This window comes from Ruditapes philippinarum, unplaced genomic scaffold (genome assembly GCF_026571515.1).
Source record: "Ruditapes philippinarum isolate M1 unplaced genomic scaffold, ASM2657151v2 ctg13_1_1_1_1, whole genome shotgun sequence".
Lineage (NCBI taxonomy): Eukaryota > Metazoa > Mollusca > Bivalvia > Venerida > Veneridae > Ruditapes > Ruditapes philippinarum.
Genome location: NW_026856696.1, coordinates 55,313 through 72,445, shown reverse-complemented (window position 1 = coordinate 72,445; position 17,133 = coordinate 55,313). Strand labels below are relative to the sequence as shown.

The following is a 17,133-nucleotide window of genomic DNA, read 5'->3' as shown; positions in this document are numbered from 1 at the left end:
TCAATTAAAAGTTGGAATTATGGAAAAAGAAAATGGAGACGATATAACAACTCTCAAATGAACCAGAACAGGAAGTTACACAGACGATAGCTTTAACGCGCCCAATATATTGATTTAATGATTGCAAATATTTAAACTAGTCGTACATGTAATCAAATTTATTTGTCGAACGGATATTATTATTAGGAGGATCAAACGTTGAAAATATGGCAGAAGAAAATGGAGAGGATGTGATACCCAAATGCTTTACCGAGACAGGACATTGCACAGACGAGATTAAAACTATTGTTTGATGATGGAAAAATACTATTCGTCTCTGAAAACCTACTGACATATGCTTCTCCAGTATTCAAAGCTATGTTTGATCATAATTTTATAGAGAAGAAAGAACGTGAAGTGAAGTTAGCTGGAAAGAAATATGACGACTTTAAAGAATTTTTGCTGTGTCTACATCCGGCGGTTCAAAAGGAAATCTCACGTGAGTTGAAGTTGCTATGCTATTAAATCAATTTGCTCCTTTGTGACCTTATGGATATATATATACACGAGGGTCAAAAGGCCCCATATCGCTCACCTTAGAAACGCAGTCTAAACAAGACATATAATTCTCAGGTGAGATAAAAAGTACGTCAGTCGGTAATAAAGTAGTTCAATTGATATCAATGTTTGAATCAGCCCCTAAAGTTCTGGGTATGGTCCAAATTCCATAGCTGTACTGGATACAAATCTAGGTGAATTGATATAAAATAAATCAAATTTGAAACTGTGCTTGTAGTTCAAATTTCAATATTGTACCTCTCAATTAATAAAGTAGGTCACTGGATCAATTCAATTCTTCGTCTGCAACTGTGTATTTAAATGTTGTCTGCAGCTGAAAATACAAATATGTATTTCCCAGCATTAAAATCTAGATTTTCTGATATCTTTCAAATGATATAATTTTCGCAAACTTGAAAGTTGAAAGAGGTCAACTTTACAATATTTCATGGCAAGTTTTAGCTTGTGAAGTTTCAGGAGAAGAATTGTTTTGACTATACACACATAAAGAAACCCTATGACCCCCGGAGCATGCAGGGTAAATGTCGAGATCAGGGCTGTTTCTTAAACAAACTTTATACATACCTACCGGACATTGTTACATACCAAATATCTAAGCTCAAGTCCTTGCAGGTTTTAAGGATTTCTCTACATACATATAAGTGAAAACCATGCACCTGAACTTTGATCTTAAAGCTATAATTCAACAAACTTGGTAGAGGTTGACTAGAAAACGTTACATATCAAATATGTTAGCTTTAGCCCTTGATGTTTGGAGAAGAAGTTTTTTCTTTTGGTTGTTTGGTTGCCATCGCAACCAGAGTTAATGGAATGGAATTCTTCGAACAATTTTACAAACCTTTTATGCCAGAAACAATCCTACTTAGTTTTAACAACATTTAGAAAGAGTTGTTGTTCGAAACAAATTTTGACATTGTCCGCTGCACGCATGTCAAGCGGCATATTGTTGCTAGCCAACAGACAAGACAAAATACGATTATTTATTTTTTCTTCTTGTCTCTATTGCCTTTGCTAGAGTCGCCCAGCCATTATTTGTTTTGCTGTTTTGAAGTTAGCATGATATATTAAATCAGTTTGCTCCTCTATCAGATTCACATTAAGATTATATTTCAATTTGCAAATTTCATTTCAGGTAGCAATGTTTTAAGTTTAGCGTTGATAGCGGAAGAATATCAAGTGGCAATTTTTATCACGAGATGTAAAAATGTCATGTGGGATTGGTTACGCATGAGCGTCAAAGGCACTAATTCCGAGTACACTACTGCCAATGATCTTCGGAAATACGCTGCTAATTGCCTTTTAATCTTGCATAAAGCTCTTGAATGTAGATACGCAGAGATCACCGATGAAGCTATCTCAAGTGTTTGCAAGTTTGGTTACGGTGTTTTTAGTGGAAGACTTAGACTTAATATGAATTTGTCTGTTAGACTAATGGGTTTAAGTCGGACTGCAAGAACATGCTACATTACAGCTGCTGATGAAGATGTTGAAAAATCAGAATGTTATGATTTATTTGAAGACCTTCCTGAAGACATTAAATACAAATTACTGACCGAAAGACTCATTTTATGTGAAAGTAACAACATGATTGGTGTAAATTGAATAGCATTACAATATTTAATGATACATATAATACATGTTTATGAAAACACATTCAAATTAATATGAATTAATTACAGAATTAAAAGTATGTTTCAAATTAATACAAAAAAGTCATATAGTCGTTTTGTATGTAATGTTTAAAGTTCATTTGTTTGATTGTGAAGTAAGATAAGTATAGTTATTACAACAAATATAGCCAAATATTCAAAACATATATTAGTGCACTGTCTTTGAATCTGCGAATAAAGCCTCTCTTTAAAAAAACTGTTACTTTTATACTGGTAAGGTTTCTTTGTAAGAAAATGTAGATATCTTGTGAAAACGCACGAACCATATATATTAACTTGTTAGCTAGGATACGTGTGTCTTACTGGTAAATAACACCTAGAATTTATTCATTTCTAAAATAACACGACTTTACGAGGATGGATTCCGGTCAATTCAAAATATATATTCTAGCACAAAAGAGAAGACAGCATTTAGCAAAGCAAATCAAGAACATCTTCAGGTATTGTCATTTTTATTTTATTTTTAAAGAAACATTTTGGCGATAATTTGACCTTTAAGAAGAAAATGTGATAAGTCAGTCCAAGCCTATTGAAACTTCCAATAATATCAAAATCCTCGCGGGGACGTTAAATTTACACATGTAAGTAATACATGTTTGTGTGCATTGGCAAATGAAAAATAAATCGGTAACTGAGTAACATCAGAAGAAGTTTTTGTCAATTAAATGTTTTATATCATTACCCTTGAAGGAAAACATATAGCAGATACGCCTTAGTTTCTAGGTAGAGTGTCACTATATTAAGGCGTTATCAGAGGTTTATATCAGGTATGCACACTTTTCCTTCAGGATTTCTACAATATTTCCATAGCTTGTTTTTAACTTTTTAGAACACACACTGTTTTACAGTTATCTTTTACCTGTCATCTTCTGCATACAGAGGGAATATACTCTAAATAAAGATACTGTATCAACTGAACATGCACATAATTATATGATTAAATTTGACCAATTACCTTTATTGCTTCAAAATAATGGTTCATTTTTATAACTATGAAACATGATAATAATAGTAACATTTACCTAACAATACATGGTACTAACTCATTGTTTAGACTCAAAATATTTGAAAAGTGCATGGGAATGCTACTCTATCCCACCAATTTTGACACTGAGTTGACCATTTTCCTGCTAAGAATGTCTTAATTAAACTATAGATTAAATCTAATAAATTGTGATAGTTATTTTAAAGATTGTCCACACACTGGCATACTGGCTGATCTTGTCAGATAATAATTGTGTAATTTTGATATTAATGTTAGAATTTGAACATAGCTGATACCAGATTTATAATCAAACCGAGTAGCTAATAGATGCCTATACAATTTAAATTATACAAAGAAAACAAGTTGTTTCTCTCAATGATAAATAAAGAATATTCAATGGAGAAATATAACAATTAGGGATGCATTAGAACCAGGGGTATAGTATCAGTGCCAGTACTAGTTTGGTTCAATAATGCAATAATAGAACCAGTGGTTTTGTTTTGAATGTAATACAAGTATACGTACCCTCATATATTTCAGTACAATATTAGGAATATACATGTACTACCATAAGGTATTGAATTCAACTTTTTAACATCAATAATATTGTTTTCCCCATATGGAATTCAGGTCAAGTAATGCATGCCTGTGATATTCTAGGGTCTATATTATATGTGGTTACATTTTCAGTCTATAATACAGCTGAGAAATTAAATAATAATTAATAAGTCGACGGGATGTTAGTGGACATAAAGATGTGACACAAAAATTTAGGTAAATAAATATGTTTTATTGCAAATTACAGAGACGATGTCATCCTATAAACAAAACAAAAATGTCTATATATCAAAAGCCAGAATTTCATTTAAATAAAATTCTCTCCGATAAAATATTATAATAAGGTCAACATCAGTGATGCTTGAACTTGTAATCTAAATGTACTGTTGTTAATTTAAGGCTAAGAGTAAAGTTTTCTTCTAACGTATCTCTTTTAATTAAATAGATATTTGTGGATTATAGCTTTAATGTTGAAAAAAAAAGGAGAAGAAATAAGATACCTGCGTTAAGAAAGAAATAGAAAATGGAAGTTTTGTGTTTCAGATCTCGCCAACAGAAGATGTACCTGATGCTTAAAAAGTTGATAAGTTATGTGTGTGGAAACGGAAAATGATTTGAAATCAAAACTTTACATGATCTCATTAATGAATGATGACGAAAAGACAAGATGGCTAAATGATATTTCGGTCAACATTCTAGAAAATGTGCATAATAATTATATGAAAAGTTTCAGAAAGAAGGAACAATCTTATTAAAATCATATCCGAACTGTCGATCCACTACCCGTCGCTAGGAAGGCAAAGAGTAACGTGAGCGAAAACGATGATCTGATTTTAATGAGATTGGAGTAGGGAGGAACAGCAACTTGGTAAAATGAAAGTGGAAATTTGTAATTTATGTCCTGTTTGTAGAGGTACATTTTCAACCTCAGTATGGTTTAAGAAGCACTTTCTGAATAAAGAGATCACTGGAACTTATACACAGTTTACCAAAGTAAAAATTGTAGCTATTGAATATTTTCTATTCATGTCTTTAATTTTCAAAGATACTTGTGATGCTTAAAAATTAGCTGATGATAACAGAATAATAAGAAATACTTACTTTGAATGACTGTATGTGTCAGGTGCAAAGCATATAAAGTACACGATCTGGCTTAGTCGCATGATTACTTATGAATGTAACAATCGAAACATGTGTGTTCATTTAAAAGTGGGTATATATAATAATATACCAAAATGACAAGGCTGTAGAAATACAAGTTTGAAAAATAAAGAAAGAACTAAATACAGGGCGCAAATGAAGTGTATACACGTAACGAGTACGAATGTGTTTTGAGGATGCTTTATAGATTACAAGTAGTTGTATCATAATTTGGAGACTTTACTATTGAAAACGTGTCAGAGTTAAATCGTATACCATACATGCACAGAGCATGCTCGTTGATTGGCTCATTTTTTCTGGGGTTTACTTATTTTGACGACAAGGAAAGAGATAACGACATAAAAGTCATGCTCAGATGCTCGATCGTACATTGGTTACTTCTTCTTTAATCTAGATGGGGTCTAATATTGTGACGACACGGAACGTGTTTTGAGAAAGAACACTCGGCAATCTGATCAAACAGCCTCGTGTTTCGATGCTTTTTCTATTACACAGAGAGCTACGCGCTTCCAAAAATGATAAATTTGACTCTGCATGTGATCTATTTTTAACTTCTAGCAATGCAACAATTCATAATATTGATCGATCAGAAGCTCACTTGTATAACTAGGCCGTGACGATCGGCACTGTGTATAGTGTAAAAAAGGATTTTATGCAACCAATTAAAAAGGTAAATGATTTACATCATACTTATTTCTTTAATACATTTCTATATCCATTCTCTTGAGGGTTTACTTTTTCAATATCTGCTCTGCATCTTGTACAAAACTTGAATATGATATTTTTTAGACTAATGAATACAGTAATATAACCTATATATGATTATTTTCCACTTTAAATTGAAAATGTGTTTGGGGGAGTGCCTTGTAAGTAATGCTCTTTAGTCTGCATACAAGCATTGATTCATGACGTTGAACATAAATTAAAAACATATATTACATGTAGTGAAATTTATACGGTCTAGATATTATATACTGTAGGTAAAAAGTAAGTTGCAATTAACTACTATGCAAACATACTTTTATCACAGTTATTTTTGTTTATATTTTCATCACGCGAATAAAACCTGTAACGATTTCATATTACGATTTCGTACTATTGATTGACTGAATGTATTAATTAGATGACTAATGCTTAACCTCTTTTCCGAAGAGTATTCAATAAAGGTTTTCAGGGAACGTAGCTTCAAGTCCAATTTTGGGCAAACTTTTTTTAATTTCTTTTTTGTATTTTTCTTTTCTTTTGTCTGACCGGTTAAATATTAATAGTTTTTTTCTTATGTTTGAAAACACTTTAATTAAGAAAACACTTAAAATGTTATATTTCCAAATCCGGAAAGTAAACTTCCCCACAGTCCAACAAGTGTCCAGAATTATATGTAAATACTCATAATTGAAAATATTAAGATTCCCCATCGATTACTGACAAAATATGTAGGGTTTTCTGAACCCAACCACTTTCCGTTTCTGACATAGGTCTGTTTTAATTAACCACTTTTCTTTAAGTTTTGTTTGTTACAACGGTTTAATAATATGAAGTTTTAGATGACTTTTAAAATATCGTCAATAAAACATCTAATACATTAACTAATTGATTGATTGATTGATTAATTGATTGATTAATTGATCGATTGATTGATTAATTGATGAATCAATGATTTATAGTTTGATTGATAGAGCTATTTATTAAACCGTTCCTGTTTTCATTCGTTATCAGTTATATAGTAATTGGAATATTTCATCTTTACATACGGCACATTTCAGAGTCAGAAATTTATATCAATTTCATTTTGTACTTTAAGTAACTGAATTCTGTCAAAATGACAAAAAAGTGAAATAAAGAGGTCAATACACATTTTTGAGAACAATACTGATTGTACTGGACTAGAACAACACAACTGCGAAACCTATATTAGACTTGACTAGCGCTTCGTCCTATTCAGATGTGACAGCTATATGTACTCGTCCAATAGACTTCACTACTGAACTCAACACTATAATTATAATAACCTCGTACATGTAGAAATTTCGAACTTCTTAAACATTTTTTTCTCTTGCTTTGGTTCTAAGAGAGCAATCGAATGAATATCAATGGCATCTGCGGGCAATGCTACTATGAAAGATGGGATAATGGCTTACCGGAGTGAGACTACGGGCGTAGGTGATAACCAAAATATGCAGATGGATACACGCGATGTGGAAAGAGGTGATGATACGTGTAACTTGTTAACATTAAAAACATTCTGCATGAATACATAACAATTTTTGCGCAATAATAGAGCAATATTCAAATTAGTAACTAATAAGTAATGGTGATTATTAAAGTTGAAGAATCAACACATATTTTTCTTCTATTTGCACTGTAAAATTCAAACTTATCAATCAAGTTTAACAAGTTCACTTATCATCCGAATGGATGGACTGTATGCGTAATTACAGGTCTTAAATTTTCATAAATAGTTTTCAATAAATGTTGTATAATGGCTCCTAAAATAATATATTGCAAGTTAATTCAATAAGTATCGATAAGTACAGCAGATTTGATTCATTATTATTTTTTTCCAAATGTTATTTTCAGATGATTTAGCCATCATTAGAGAAAAACGATTGAATATGATGAGCAAATGTTCAATTTTGACGGCGTTAGTGTCGTTGATTGCAAGTGTTGTAGGAATACTGGCCATTCTGTACTCAGGGGGCAAATTCCCATACAGCCTAGGAGGAAGTGCTATCGCCGGTGTAATGGTAATATTAAATCATCCCAATATTTTATGACTCGGTCAAAAAGTGTTTTTTGGATTGTTTGCGTTACCAAAATCATTATTGTTATCATTCAACTTATTTTCTATTGATTTTACTTGGTTATTTTTACACATCAAACATTTCTGTGGTCTCTTAATATAGCATGGGCACATCAGTGAAGTTGCCAATCTATGGTAATGATAGAATTTATACATTTTTTAACATAACATTTTTACACAATAGTTAAGTATACGTAAATAACGCAATGTGTGTTTTACTAACTTATATGACGGCGTAATATTTTGTGTATTTCACAGGCACTCTCAATGACCATTTGTCCATTTTGTATGTACATGGAAGGAAAGAAAACAAAAACTGGAACCAAAATGAGTGGACTGTTCAATTGTTGTGTAAGTTATAGTTTTTCTCAAGAAGAAAAATTGATAATGATATACTTCAAAAAGTTGTATGCAAGTTCATTTTGTAACGCCAAAACGCAAATATGTAGGTACATGCATAGCGAATCAATTTACAATGTATATTTTCCTTTATCAAAAAAATGTTTAACTTCTTTTTTTAGTTTTACTTGCCTTAAGCAGGAAATCCTTAACATTATCTTACTCATATTTTTTTCTGGCAAAATAAGATATATAATGATGCTAAATATAAAAGTAGTTTTGTTATCATACAAAAAATCCCCTTTTTGATGGACTTTATTTGCACAATTCATATTTCTAGTCTTTGGTATTATATAATTATTTAAACCGGTTTACAGAAAGCGATATTTAAAGAAGTCTTGTTTTCATTGGTTTATTGGCAGTGTTTTTCATGGGATCTTCATAATTCAAAACCTTACTGATATATTTATATCAAGTTTATAAATACATTATTTTTGTTTTATTGCAGACAATCAGTCTGGTGATCTGGTTTTGCTTTTGCTTATGTGGTATTTTGGTTGCGATGGGGATGTCTGGAATATGGGGAATGATCGAATGTATACAAGAAACACAGAGCCCTGGACAATGGTCGATAAACTCGTGTAGCCAAAAGACTAATGCAAATCTAACATTTTCTGTGTTAACGCTTATTTTGTCAGCTTTGCTTCTAATTCTAACGATTGTTATTATTTGTTTATTTTGTTGTAACACTGGAGCATTCGGCATTAAGAATGAACGGCAGAGAGAATTTGATTATTATAGAAATGTGATTAGGGCCGAAGTCCAGCGGGAATTAGTAGAACAACGTACCCATGAGAGGCCTCGTCCTGATATACCCTATGACGACAGAGTGAACAACCCGAATTTAAACAGAACCATTGACGACCATGGACATGTATCAAGATATGTTGATGGAAGAGATAAGAATGAAGAACCTCCTCCTTCCTACGAAGAAATAGTCAACAAAAACGTTTAAAATGCTGGGGATATATGAGCCGCGTCATGACAAAACCAACATAGTGCGTTTGCGACCAGCATGGATCCAGACCAGCCTATGCATCCGCGTAGTCTGATTAGGATCCATGCTGTTCGCTTTCAGTTTCTCTGCTTGTAATAGGGTTTGTAGGCGAACAACAAGGATCCTGATCAGACTGCGCGGATGCGCAGGCTAGTCTGGATCCATGCTGGTCGCAAACGCACTATATTGTTTTTTGTCATGATGCGGCTCATATAGACTTTTATAAGTCCTTTCATTACGCCATTTTCTAAAATAAACCTCCACATGTTAACTTGGTATAAGTAACTGTGTAATTGGCTTTTTATGTGTTCATTTATTTTTTGCAATTATTTTATTTATTTACTTTTGTTATTCCTAATATTGTGTTTGATTTATTTATTTTATATGCTTACAAATAAATAAGGTCATTTACTGAAAATTTAACCGGAGTTGTGTTTGATTACTTCCTTCTTACAGCTTTTTCATACTGATGACCCAACTCCACGTTTTTATTCTTTGTACTATTTACTTTAGCCCAATCCTTAAATAAAATGATTTTCTACGAACAGAAACATCTCTTTTTATTTGATATGTCCACAAGTTGTATTAGTCCTTCCTTCATTTAGTCATAAAAGCTAATGATGTGTCTGATTATTTTTATTAGAATCCAAGAATATTCGCAATCTTTAATAGCTGATAGTCATATTAAAGAGCATACTATAGTGAGATAGTTCATATGAATGTGTTTTTCTTCTGTTTATTTTTAACCTAGAATAATGGAGATAGCCTTTTTATAAACATCTTACTGCCTTGCTATGAATTTATTTATGCTCATATTATGTATATTATATATATTCAAATTATAAATGCATTTATATTGGATAACTAAAATGGGGAAAACCTTCACTGAAAAAAAGAAATAAGCGAATGATTTCTAAAAGTTTAAAAATAAATAATAAACTGCTTTCAATATGGTTTATTTTCCACGAGTATTTGACATTTATTGTTTAAATCGTTTTTTTTTTTGTTGTTGTTGTTGTTTTTTTTTTCATATTTTTTATGCATATATATGAACATAAAGATAAATAAAATTAATAAATTGTCACACTGTCATTGTCACAAAACTGTTCTATTTCATTTAAAATCAGTCTGCGTCTGTCGTATTGAAATTTTTTACATGTAATATTTAATAGATTAGTTAATTTGACAATAAAAAATTACCAATTCGCGAAAATATAAAAAAAAACAACAAGCTAAACTGGAACCATATGAAGTTAGCACTGTGGTTTATATGTTCAGGTGACTCCAAAAACCTATTTCAGAAATACCTGTCGCATATACAACAAAATCATGCTGTAGATTCAATAATACAACAACAATTCTTTTTTATAAATGTCTAAAGTCTTACATCGCCCATTTTAGACAGCGAAATTTTGAATTACACATTAAAGCAGCACAAAAATAAATAAATAAAGCAGCTCTAAAATATTGTGAGGTAAACAAATAAAGCAATTTACATATTGCAATCGGCACTTTCAATCCAAGAAAATTACCAAGAAGTCGTCAACATATGCAAAAATAGCCATTACTGCGTAAGTAACGCATTAGAAATATGGTAATAAAATACTGCAAAATCAGTCTTAAACCGTACATAACATGAAAAACAAAACTTGGATTTGAATGTCTTTACCTTTCATTAAATGTTAGTACATTTTTCTCTATATTAATTTTCTTGAAATAGTTTGGCTCATCTAGAGGCGTGCAGCTTTAAGTGTTAAAAGCGGTAGACATTTTTAGGCAATATTAGATGATACCAATAAACGAATGAATTTTATATGTGTTGTCCTATCATGTGTTTGTTTGTTGTTTTTCTTTTACATTTTTCTTAAGAAGGTGAATAATCTTGTTTTGAAAATTTTCTATATAATGTACATAAATCCTGTAATCAATGATTTTACTCGAGAAAGGAAGTAACACAAATTTTTCGTTTTGAAAATTTAACACGAAAATGTAATCACCGGTAAAAGATCATAATTCATACAAAATTAAAATGTAATAATGATAGGGTTTTCTCTCATATCATATATTTAATTTTAAAATGCTTATGAGTCTTACTTTATAACATTTATACCTGTATTTGTCTTCTATACCCATTCACAGTAATTTATACTCAATAATGTGCTACTGAAATCAAATGAGCGGCGTCACGACAAAACCAACATAATGGGTTTGCGACCATCATGATTCCAGACCAGCCTGCGCAGTCCGATCAGGATCCATGCTGTTCGCTTACAAACTTTTTTACAAGTACAGAAACTGATAGCGAACAGCGTGGATCCTGATCAGACTGCGCGGATGCGCAGGCTGGTCTAGATCCATGCTGGTCGCAAACGCATTATGTTGGTTTTGTAGTGACGCGGCTCAAATGTTAATCTGACACACAAGTGTTACTTTGATATTCTTAATCATGATCATCGATATAAAATTTGAAATCTATATTTTTTCTTAATTAATTAAATGACAAGGTAATAATTCCATGAAACATTAAGTGAACTCCTGAATGAACTTGTTACTAATGAATAGATAATTCCAGATGCTATTACCAAAAAGATAACCCATTGTACTAGAAGAAGTGTGTCCGCATATAGTTTCTCTACAGACCATAATACCGAAAACATATTTAATGAACTAAACATTGAATTAAAATTTAAACTCTAGAAATTTAAATAGTAAATCTGTGATTCACTTTGTTTGTAGAAATTTAAGTTAAATCTGGTTCTCAAAATACACTATACGCCTTGGTATTGTTTACACGAGATAACATGCATCGTGGTGGTGTGGCGAGCTTTAATATCCAAGTAAACAAACTCGTTTACATTTCGAAATTTACTGGCATAAACAGATCGTGCGTGACTATATTGTGCATAAGACGAAATTCACGTTATCAAGATAAACACAGGTATTTATATTTATATCTTTATTTTATAACATTCTTTATTGATTTATTGCTATACCACTCACGAGAAATATTTCAACAAGTTATACAATATCTACTCATCGTCTTTCAATCTACAAGGATACCAGATCAATAAACAATTATTTCATAATTTCTATATTTATTTTTGGTTTAATACAAAAAGTGTTGTGTCCTCCAACTTCACTATGTATCATTGTTATTTACCACGTTTAAAGGAAGTGCATGTTTTGGCGGTAATGTAACACATGTTCAAATGTCAAAACATACTAAAAAGTACTATATATAGATGTATATATTCATTTATACTGCACGGTAATCAAATACGATCTTATGTTATCTTCTGTTTTGAAACATACGTTTATCATGATTTTTTTATGTATATTAATAATTAAGGGTACGTTCTATTGACGGATTGATTGGTTGGTTGGTTGGTTGATTGTATGATTGATTGATTGATTGATTGATTGATTGATTGATTGATTGATTGATTGATTGATTGATTGATTGATCTGACATAATATGTTTTCTGGTTTCAAATCGAAAATGTGTCAGATTTAAGTTACTGGAAAAAGCATAATTATACAAAGCATAATTATACATGTTCTTTTCAAAGACCACCTTTTAGAACACTTAAACTTACCAATTTTCTTCCGCTTTAATTAAATCAGTTGTCCTTTTAAACGGTCTGAAGCTCAGATCATCCACATAGCATTTAATTTTATCGCCGTCAATAAATCCGCCACTTTCTATTTTAAAACTTCGATATTTCATACTTATTAGTTGTTAATAATAGTAAATACAAAATATTGTGATATATTTGTATGTTATTTTAATGTTAACTCAAAACTCATTGAATTATGTTATGCTATTAGAAGTATATTCGGATGGATATCGGACACTACTGCTGAAAAAGAGAAGGTATCTACGACAAATTCGACTGAGATGACCGAACTAGGTGATGATCAGAATATACAAATGGATGAAAGAGGTGGAGAAGGAGGTAATTTATATATTCTGTATATTCCTTTACAAAATATTGAATACAAACTTTATAATTTTTGTAATTTTTTGTCAGCTAACTAAGGAATATTCAAATTGATGATTTATAAGTTATAAAGATTAAAATATTGTCAGACTTTTAACTTTTACTTTCATAATATGGTTAACTAAGTTAAATATAAAATAATATTATTTTTCAAGTTATTCCATAAAAATCGATTATTCTAAAAGTTCAAGTCAAACTGTTGCAAAGAACGATTTACTATATTTTTAAACTTCTTTTCAGATGATATTTTAGCCCTCAGAAGAGAAAAGCGACTGCGGGCGATGTGCTATTGCTCAATTTTGACGATATTTGTATCAATATTCGCGATCGTTGTAGGAATACTGGCAATCCTAAACTCAAATGGCAAATTTCCTTACAGTATGGGTGGAGGTGCTATTGCCGGTGGAATGGTACATACTTGATTCACCAGAACATACATTTGTATGATTTATATTTGAAACGTAACATTATTACATACCTCGGGTATACAGTGCAGTCAATATGTTTGGATTGCTGCGTTCCCAAAATTATGCCCAGTTTTTTTTTCTTCCTATCTTACATTACCATTTTTCCACAACAATCATTTCTAAACTAATCATGTCCTATGGACGCCCTTGAAGATGTAGGATTTTAAGATTTATTTACGAAATACAAGTGAGAAATATACCCATGAATGTACAATAATTGTATGTACCTGTAAAATAAACTAAACTTACTGAATCGTTATGACTGCTGTATTGAATGTTCTATCTATTTTCCGTTGAGTCAAACCCTGCTGGGGGACCTATACTTTGGGGCAACTAGAGAATAACAGGGTGGAAACATTTGTTGACACGCGTTCTCTAGATAAAGCAAATTTGGTGAATGCTTTGCCACCAATGTAAAATGATACAACTAAAATTATAAGGACAATATATTTCACTTGGTTACAATAATTCTGAGATTACTTCTATCAGTTTTTGTTTATTAATTTGTGGCATTAGAATTGTTACGAAGCTACAGATTTTTGTTTTTGCAGGCAATATTTTTGACGATTTGTCCATTTTGTATGTACAAGAAAGGAAGGAGAACAAAAACTGGCAATAACTTGAGTGGACTGCTAATGTTTAATGTAAGTTGTTTGTTCTTGCGCCTGTTAATATTTGTCTATAAAATAGTCCTTTCTGCTTTACATGTATTCACAATAAAATCACAATAACATTTATGTAATAAGACAGTGAAAGCTGTTACTTTATATGATTTTTATAAGCATTAATTATCTAATAAAAAGATATCCTTACAAATACACCTTGCTGCGATCTACCGATAGTCTTGAAGCTGTTTTTGTCTTGTTAAAGCTCAAATTTAACTAAAAGATAATTTAAAAGAATTAAAAATTTGAAACATTTTTCAGTACAATTTAGGGGAGCGACACATTTTTGTAAACAAATGAACAAAAGGAGTTATAGAATGTATTGTGTAAACTAGCAGTAACTCCAATAAAGTGTCGTTTAGTATCAATGAAATGTTTCACAAGGAATTGAAGACTTTTGGAAATTTTAATTGGTCTTTAGAGTGCAAAACATTTAATATGTTACAAGTGGTTATCTGTAGGGCTTCGAGAGTGTATTACATTGTCATCACAATGTTTGAAATATTCAAAGTTTATAATTATAACCTTGCCGATTATTTTTCTCATTATTTGAACAAAATAAAGTAATATACATATTCTCTATATTTCCATCTATTCAAGATTCATTAAAGTATTCCAAACAGTTTTTTAATTATTACAGGATCCAGTGTTTGCATTGCAATTCCTTTTCTCAAAATCGGAACAAAATAATATATTGTGTATATTCAGTGCATGGTCTTCTATCCATGTATCAAATTTCCTGAAATTGTAACAGGCACTTTTGCATTTTTGAAGGTTCCAAATTTTGCGCAATTAAAACCTATATGTGAATTTGATTCACGAGCGAGACGAGACTAAAGAGTAACTTACATGAACTACAATGGCATTTACATGTTTCTTGATTCACGCTCCAAATTACGAGAGTTGTTCAAGGACGGATCATTTGCGTTCAAGTTTTGATTTGATATAATACCAGGTCAACTTGTATACGACATGACGTTTCAATGCAATAGCTGATTTATATTTGTATCTCAGAACATAAAATATGTATAATGCATATCAAAGTTATTCAAACATTATTGTTTTAAATTGCAGGTTTTCTGCTTGATAATTTGGTACTGTCTCTGCCTTTGCGCTATTTTGATTGCCATAGGAATGTCTGGAATATGGGGAATGGTGGAATGTAACCGGGAAAAGCCTGGAGAAAGATGTAAAAAAGAGACAAGTGAAAAACTGACATTTTCTGTCTTAACTTTTATTTTGTCAGCTTTACTTTTAATTCTAGCGAATGTGATTATATGTTTATTATATTATTATACAAAAGCTCTCGGCATAAAGACGGCCAGGCAGAGAAATTACGAGTCCTATAGATATATTAATAGAGCCAATATACAGCGGGAAATGATAGAAGAACGGTCTAATGAGAACAGAGATACAGCAAGAGGACTAGGCGGTTATAATAGTAATACAATTGACAATTCTGAAGAGAATAGAAGGGAGAGACACGACTCTTTGACTGAACATGAAAGAGACCACCCTATAAAGCCAAGTGCTCCACCACTAGGAGACAACCCCAGCAACAGAGATAGCAGAATTCAAGAGGATAGACGGCCACCTAGAGGAATAATACAAGGCATAGATCATTTCGTAAGACCTATGGAAGATAGGTTCCGTTCACCAATATCACATGAAAATCGACATAGCCCAAGTAGACTTGAAGAGGATACCCATCAACCACGTACAGCTGATAAAGACGTGCACCGTTCTGAAAGAATAAATAGTGACAATCTGAATCTGAACCAGCATGATTCAAACAAACCTCGAGTTGACTATAGTCAAGCATCACGATATGTTGACAGTGGAGATAAACAAAATCAGAGTGAATCTGCTCTTCCGTCTTACGAAGAAGTAGTCAACAAATATGTCAAAGCCGATGACGTGTAGATAAATGACACGCGTCACGACAAAACCAACATAATGGGTTTGCGACCAGCATGGATCCAGACCAGCCTGCGCATCCGCATCCAACTAAAAGTACTTTTTACCTTTAAAAAGAGGCACCAAACCAATGTCTCGTGTATCGGTTTCGTAAGTCTATGAATCTGGAACGATGCAGTATTCATAGCATTGTAAAGTCTTTTTTAATAGGAATCAATGGTTGGTTGTCGTTTGTTACTATGAATAAACATATGTGAACTTGGTCTCCCTAGATGATCTTAAGCTGTAATTGTTTGAACCTTTGTCATTCGGCATTTGACGATAGAATGAGATAACATTCCAGTTTGCATGTTGCTATGACTTTGTTTCTTCACAATCTAGATTGTTAAAATCTTTATCGATAACTTCTCATAAAATAACTGTTCTATGCCATTTATTTATCATACACAGTTAATATGCATTATATATCTTATATTATAGTATTACCATTCTATGTTTTATTGTTATATGCTTTGAAAAACAATGTTGAAATAAACTCAATAAAGGAAGAAAGCAAAATGTTTTATTTACTAAATATTGTACCTCCATCTTATTTATAATTAATGTCAAATCTATATATGAATAAAGTTCTTAATCGGAAAACTGGAAATAACCTTTACTTATCATAAAAAGAATAGTGTAATGCGTACTCCATTATCCAGTGGCAATTTCCAAACGCAATTCTTAAGTTTCTTTGACTTCTGAACCTCCGGATACTAGACCGAACGCTAATCAAAGATCAAATTTCCAAATAAGATCTATATCATGAAAGAAATAGCATGATGACAAGTGCCCAAAATCCATACAACCATTACACATCGGAGAGTGTATACGTATAAAATAAGGCAAAAACGTGAAATCCAGTAACTGTTAGTTTAAACATATTTTATTCTAGAAAATACCCAACACATGATAT

The 17,133-nt window shown here is 31.6% G+C and overlaps 3 protein-coding genes across 3 annotated transcripts; all 3 read left to right on the top strand.

Annotated features, from left to right (window-relative positions):
• On the top strand, window positions 1-2,620 carry LOC132747393 (uncharacterized). The gene is made up of 2 exons (XM_060736765.1): window positions 1-478; window positions 1,691-2,620. The coding sequence occupies exons 1-2, from the start codon at window positions 358-360 to the stop codon at window positions 2,158-2,160; spliced, it is 591 nt and encodes a 196-aa protein (XP_060592748.1). The 5' UTR covers window positions 1-357; the 3' UTR covers window positions 2,161-2,620.
• Window positions 2,621-5,247: 2,627 nt separating this feature from the next.
• On the top strand, window positions 5,248-9,551 carry LOC132747406 (uncharacterized). The gene is made up of 5 exons (XM_060736778.1): window positions 5,248-5,602; window positions 7,002-7,137; window positions 7,510-7,676; window positions 7,991-8,083; window positions 8,580-9,551. Exons 2-5 carry the CDS (start codon window positions 7,023-7,025, stop codon window positions 9,084-9,086), a joined length of 882 nt encoding a protein of 293 aa, XP_060592761.1. The 5' UTR covers window positions 5,248-5,602; window positions 7,002-7,022; the 3' UTR covers window positions 9,087-9,551.
• Window positions 9,552-11,914: 2,363 nt separating this feature from the next.
• On the top strand, window positions 11,915-16,755 carry LOC132747405 (uncharacterized). The gene is made up of 5 exons (XM_060736777.1): window positions 11,915-12,066; window positions 12,957-13,084; window positions 13,370-13,539; window positions 14,148-14,240; window positions 15,336-16,755. The coding sequence occupies exons 1-5, from the start codon at window positions 11,930-11,932 to the stop codon at window positions 16,182-16,184; spliced, it is 1,377 nt and encodes a 458-aa protein (XP_060592760.1). The 5' UTR covers window positions 11,915-11,929; the 3' UTR covers window positions 16,185-16,755.
• Window positions 16,756-17,133: the final 378 nt, after the last annotated feature.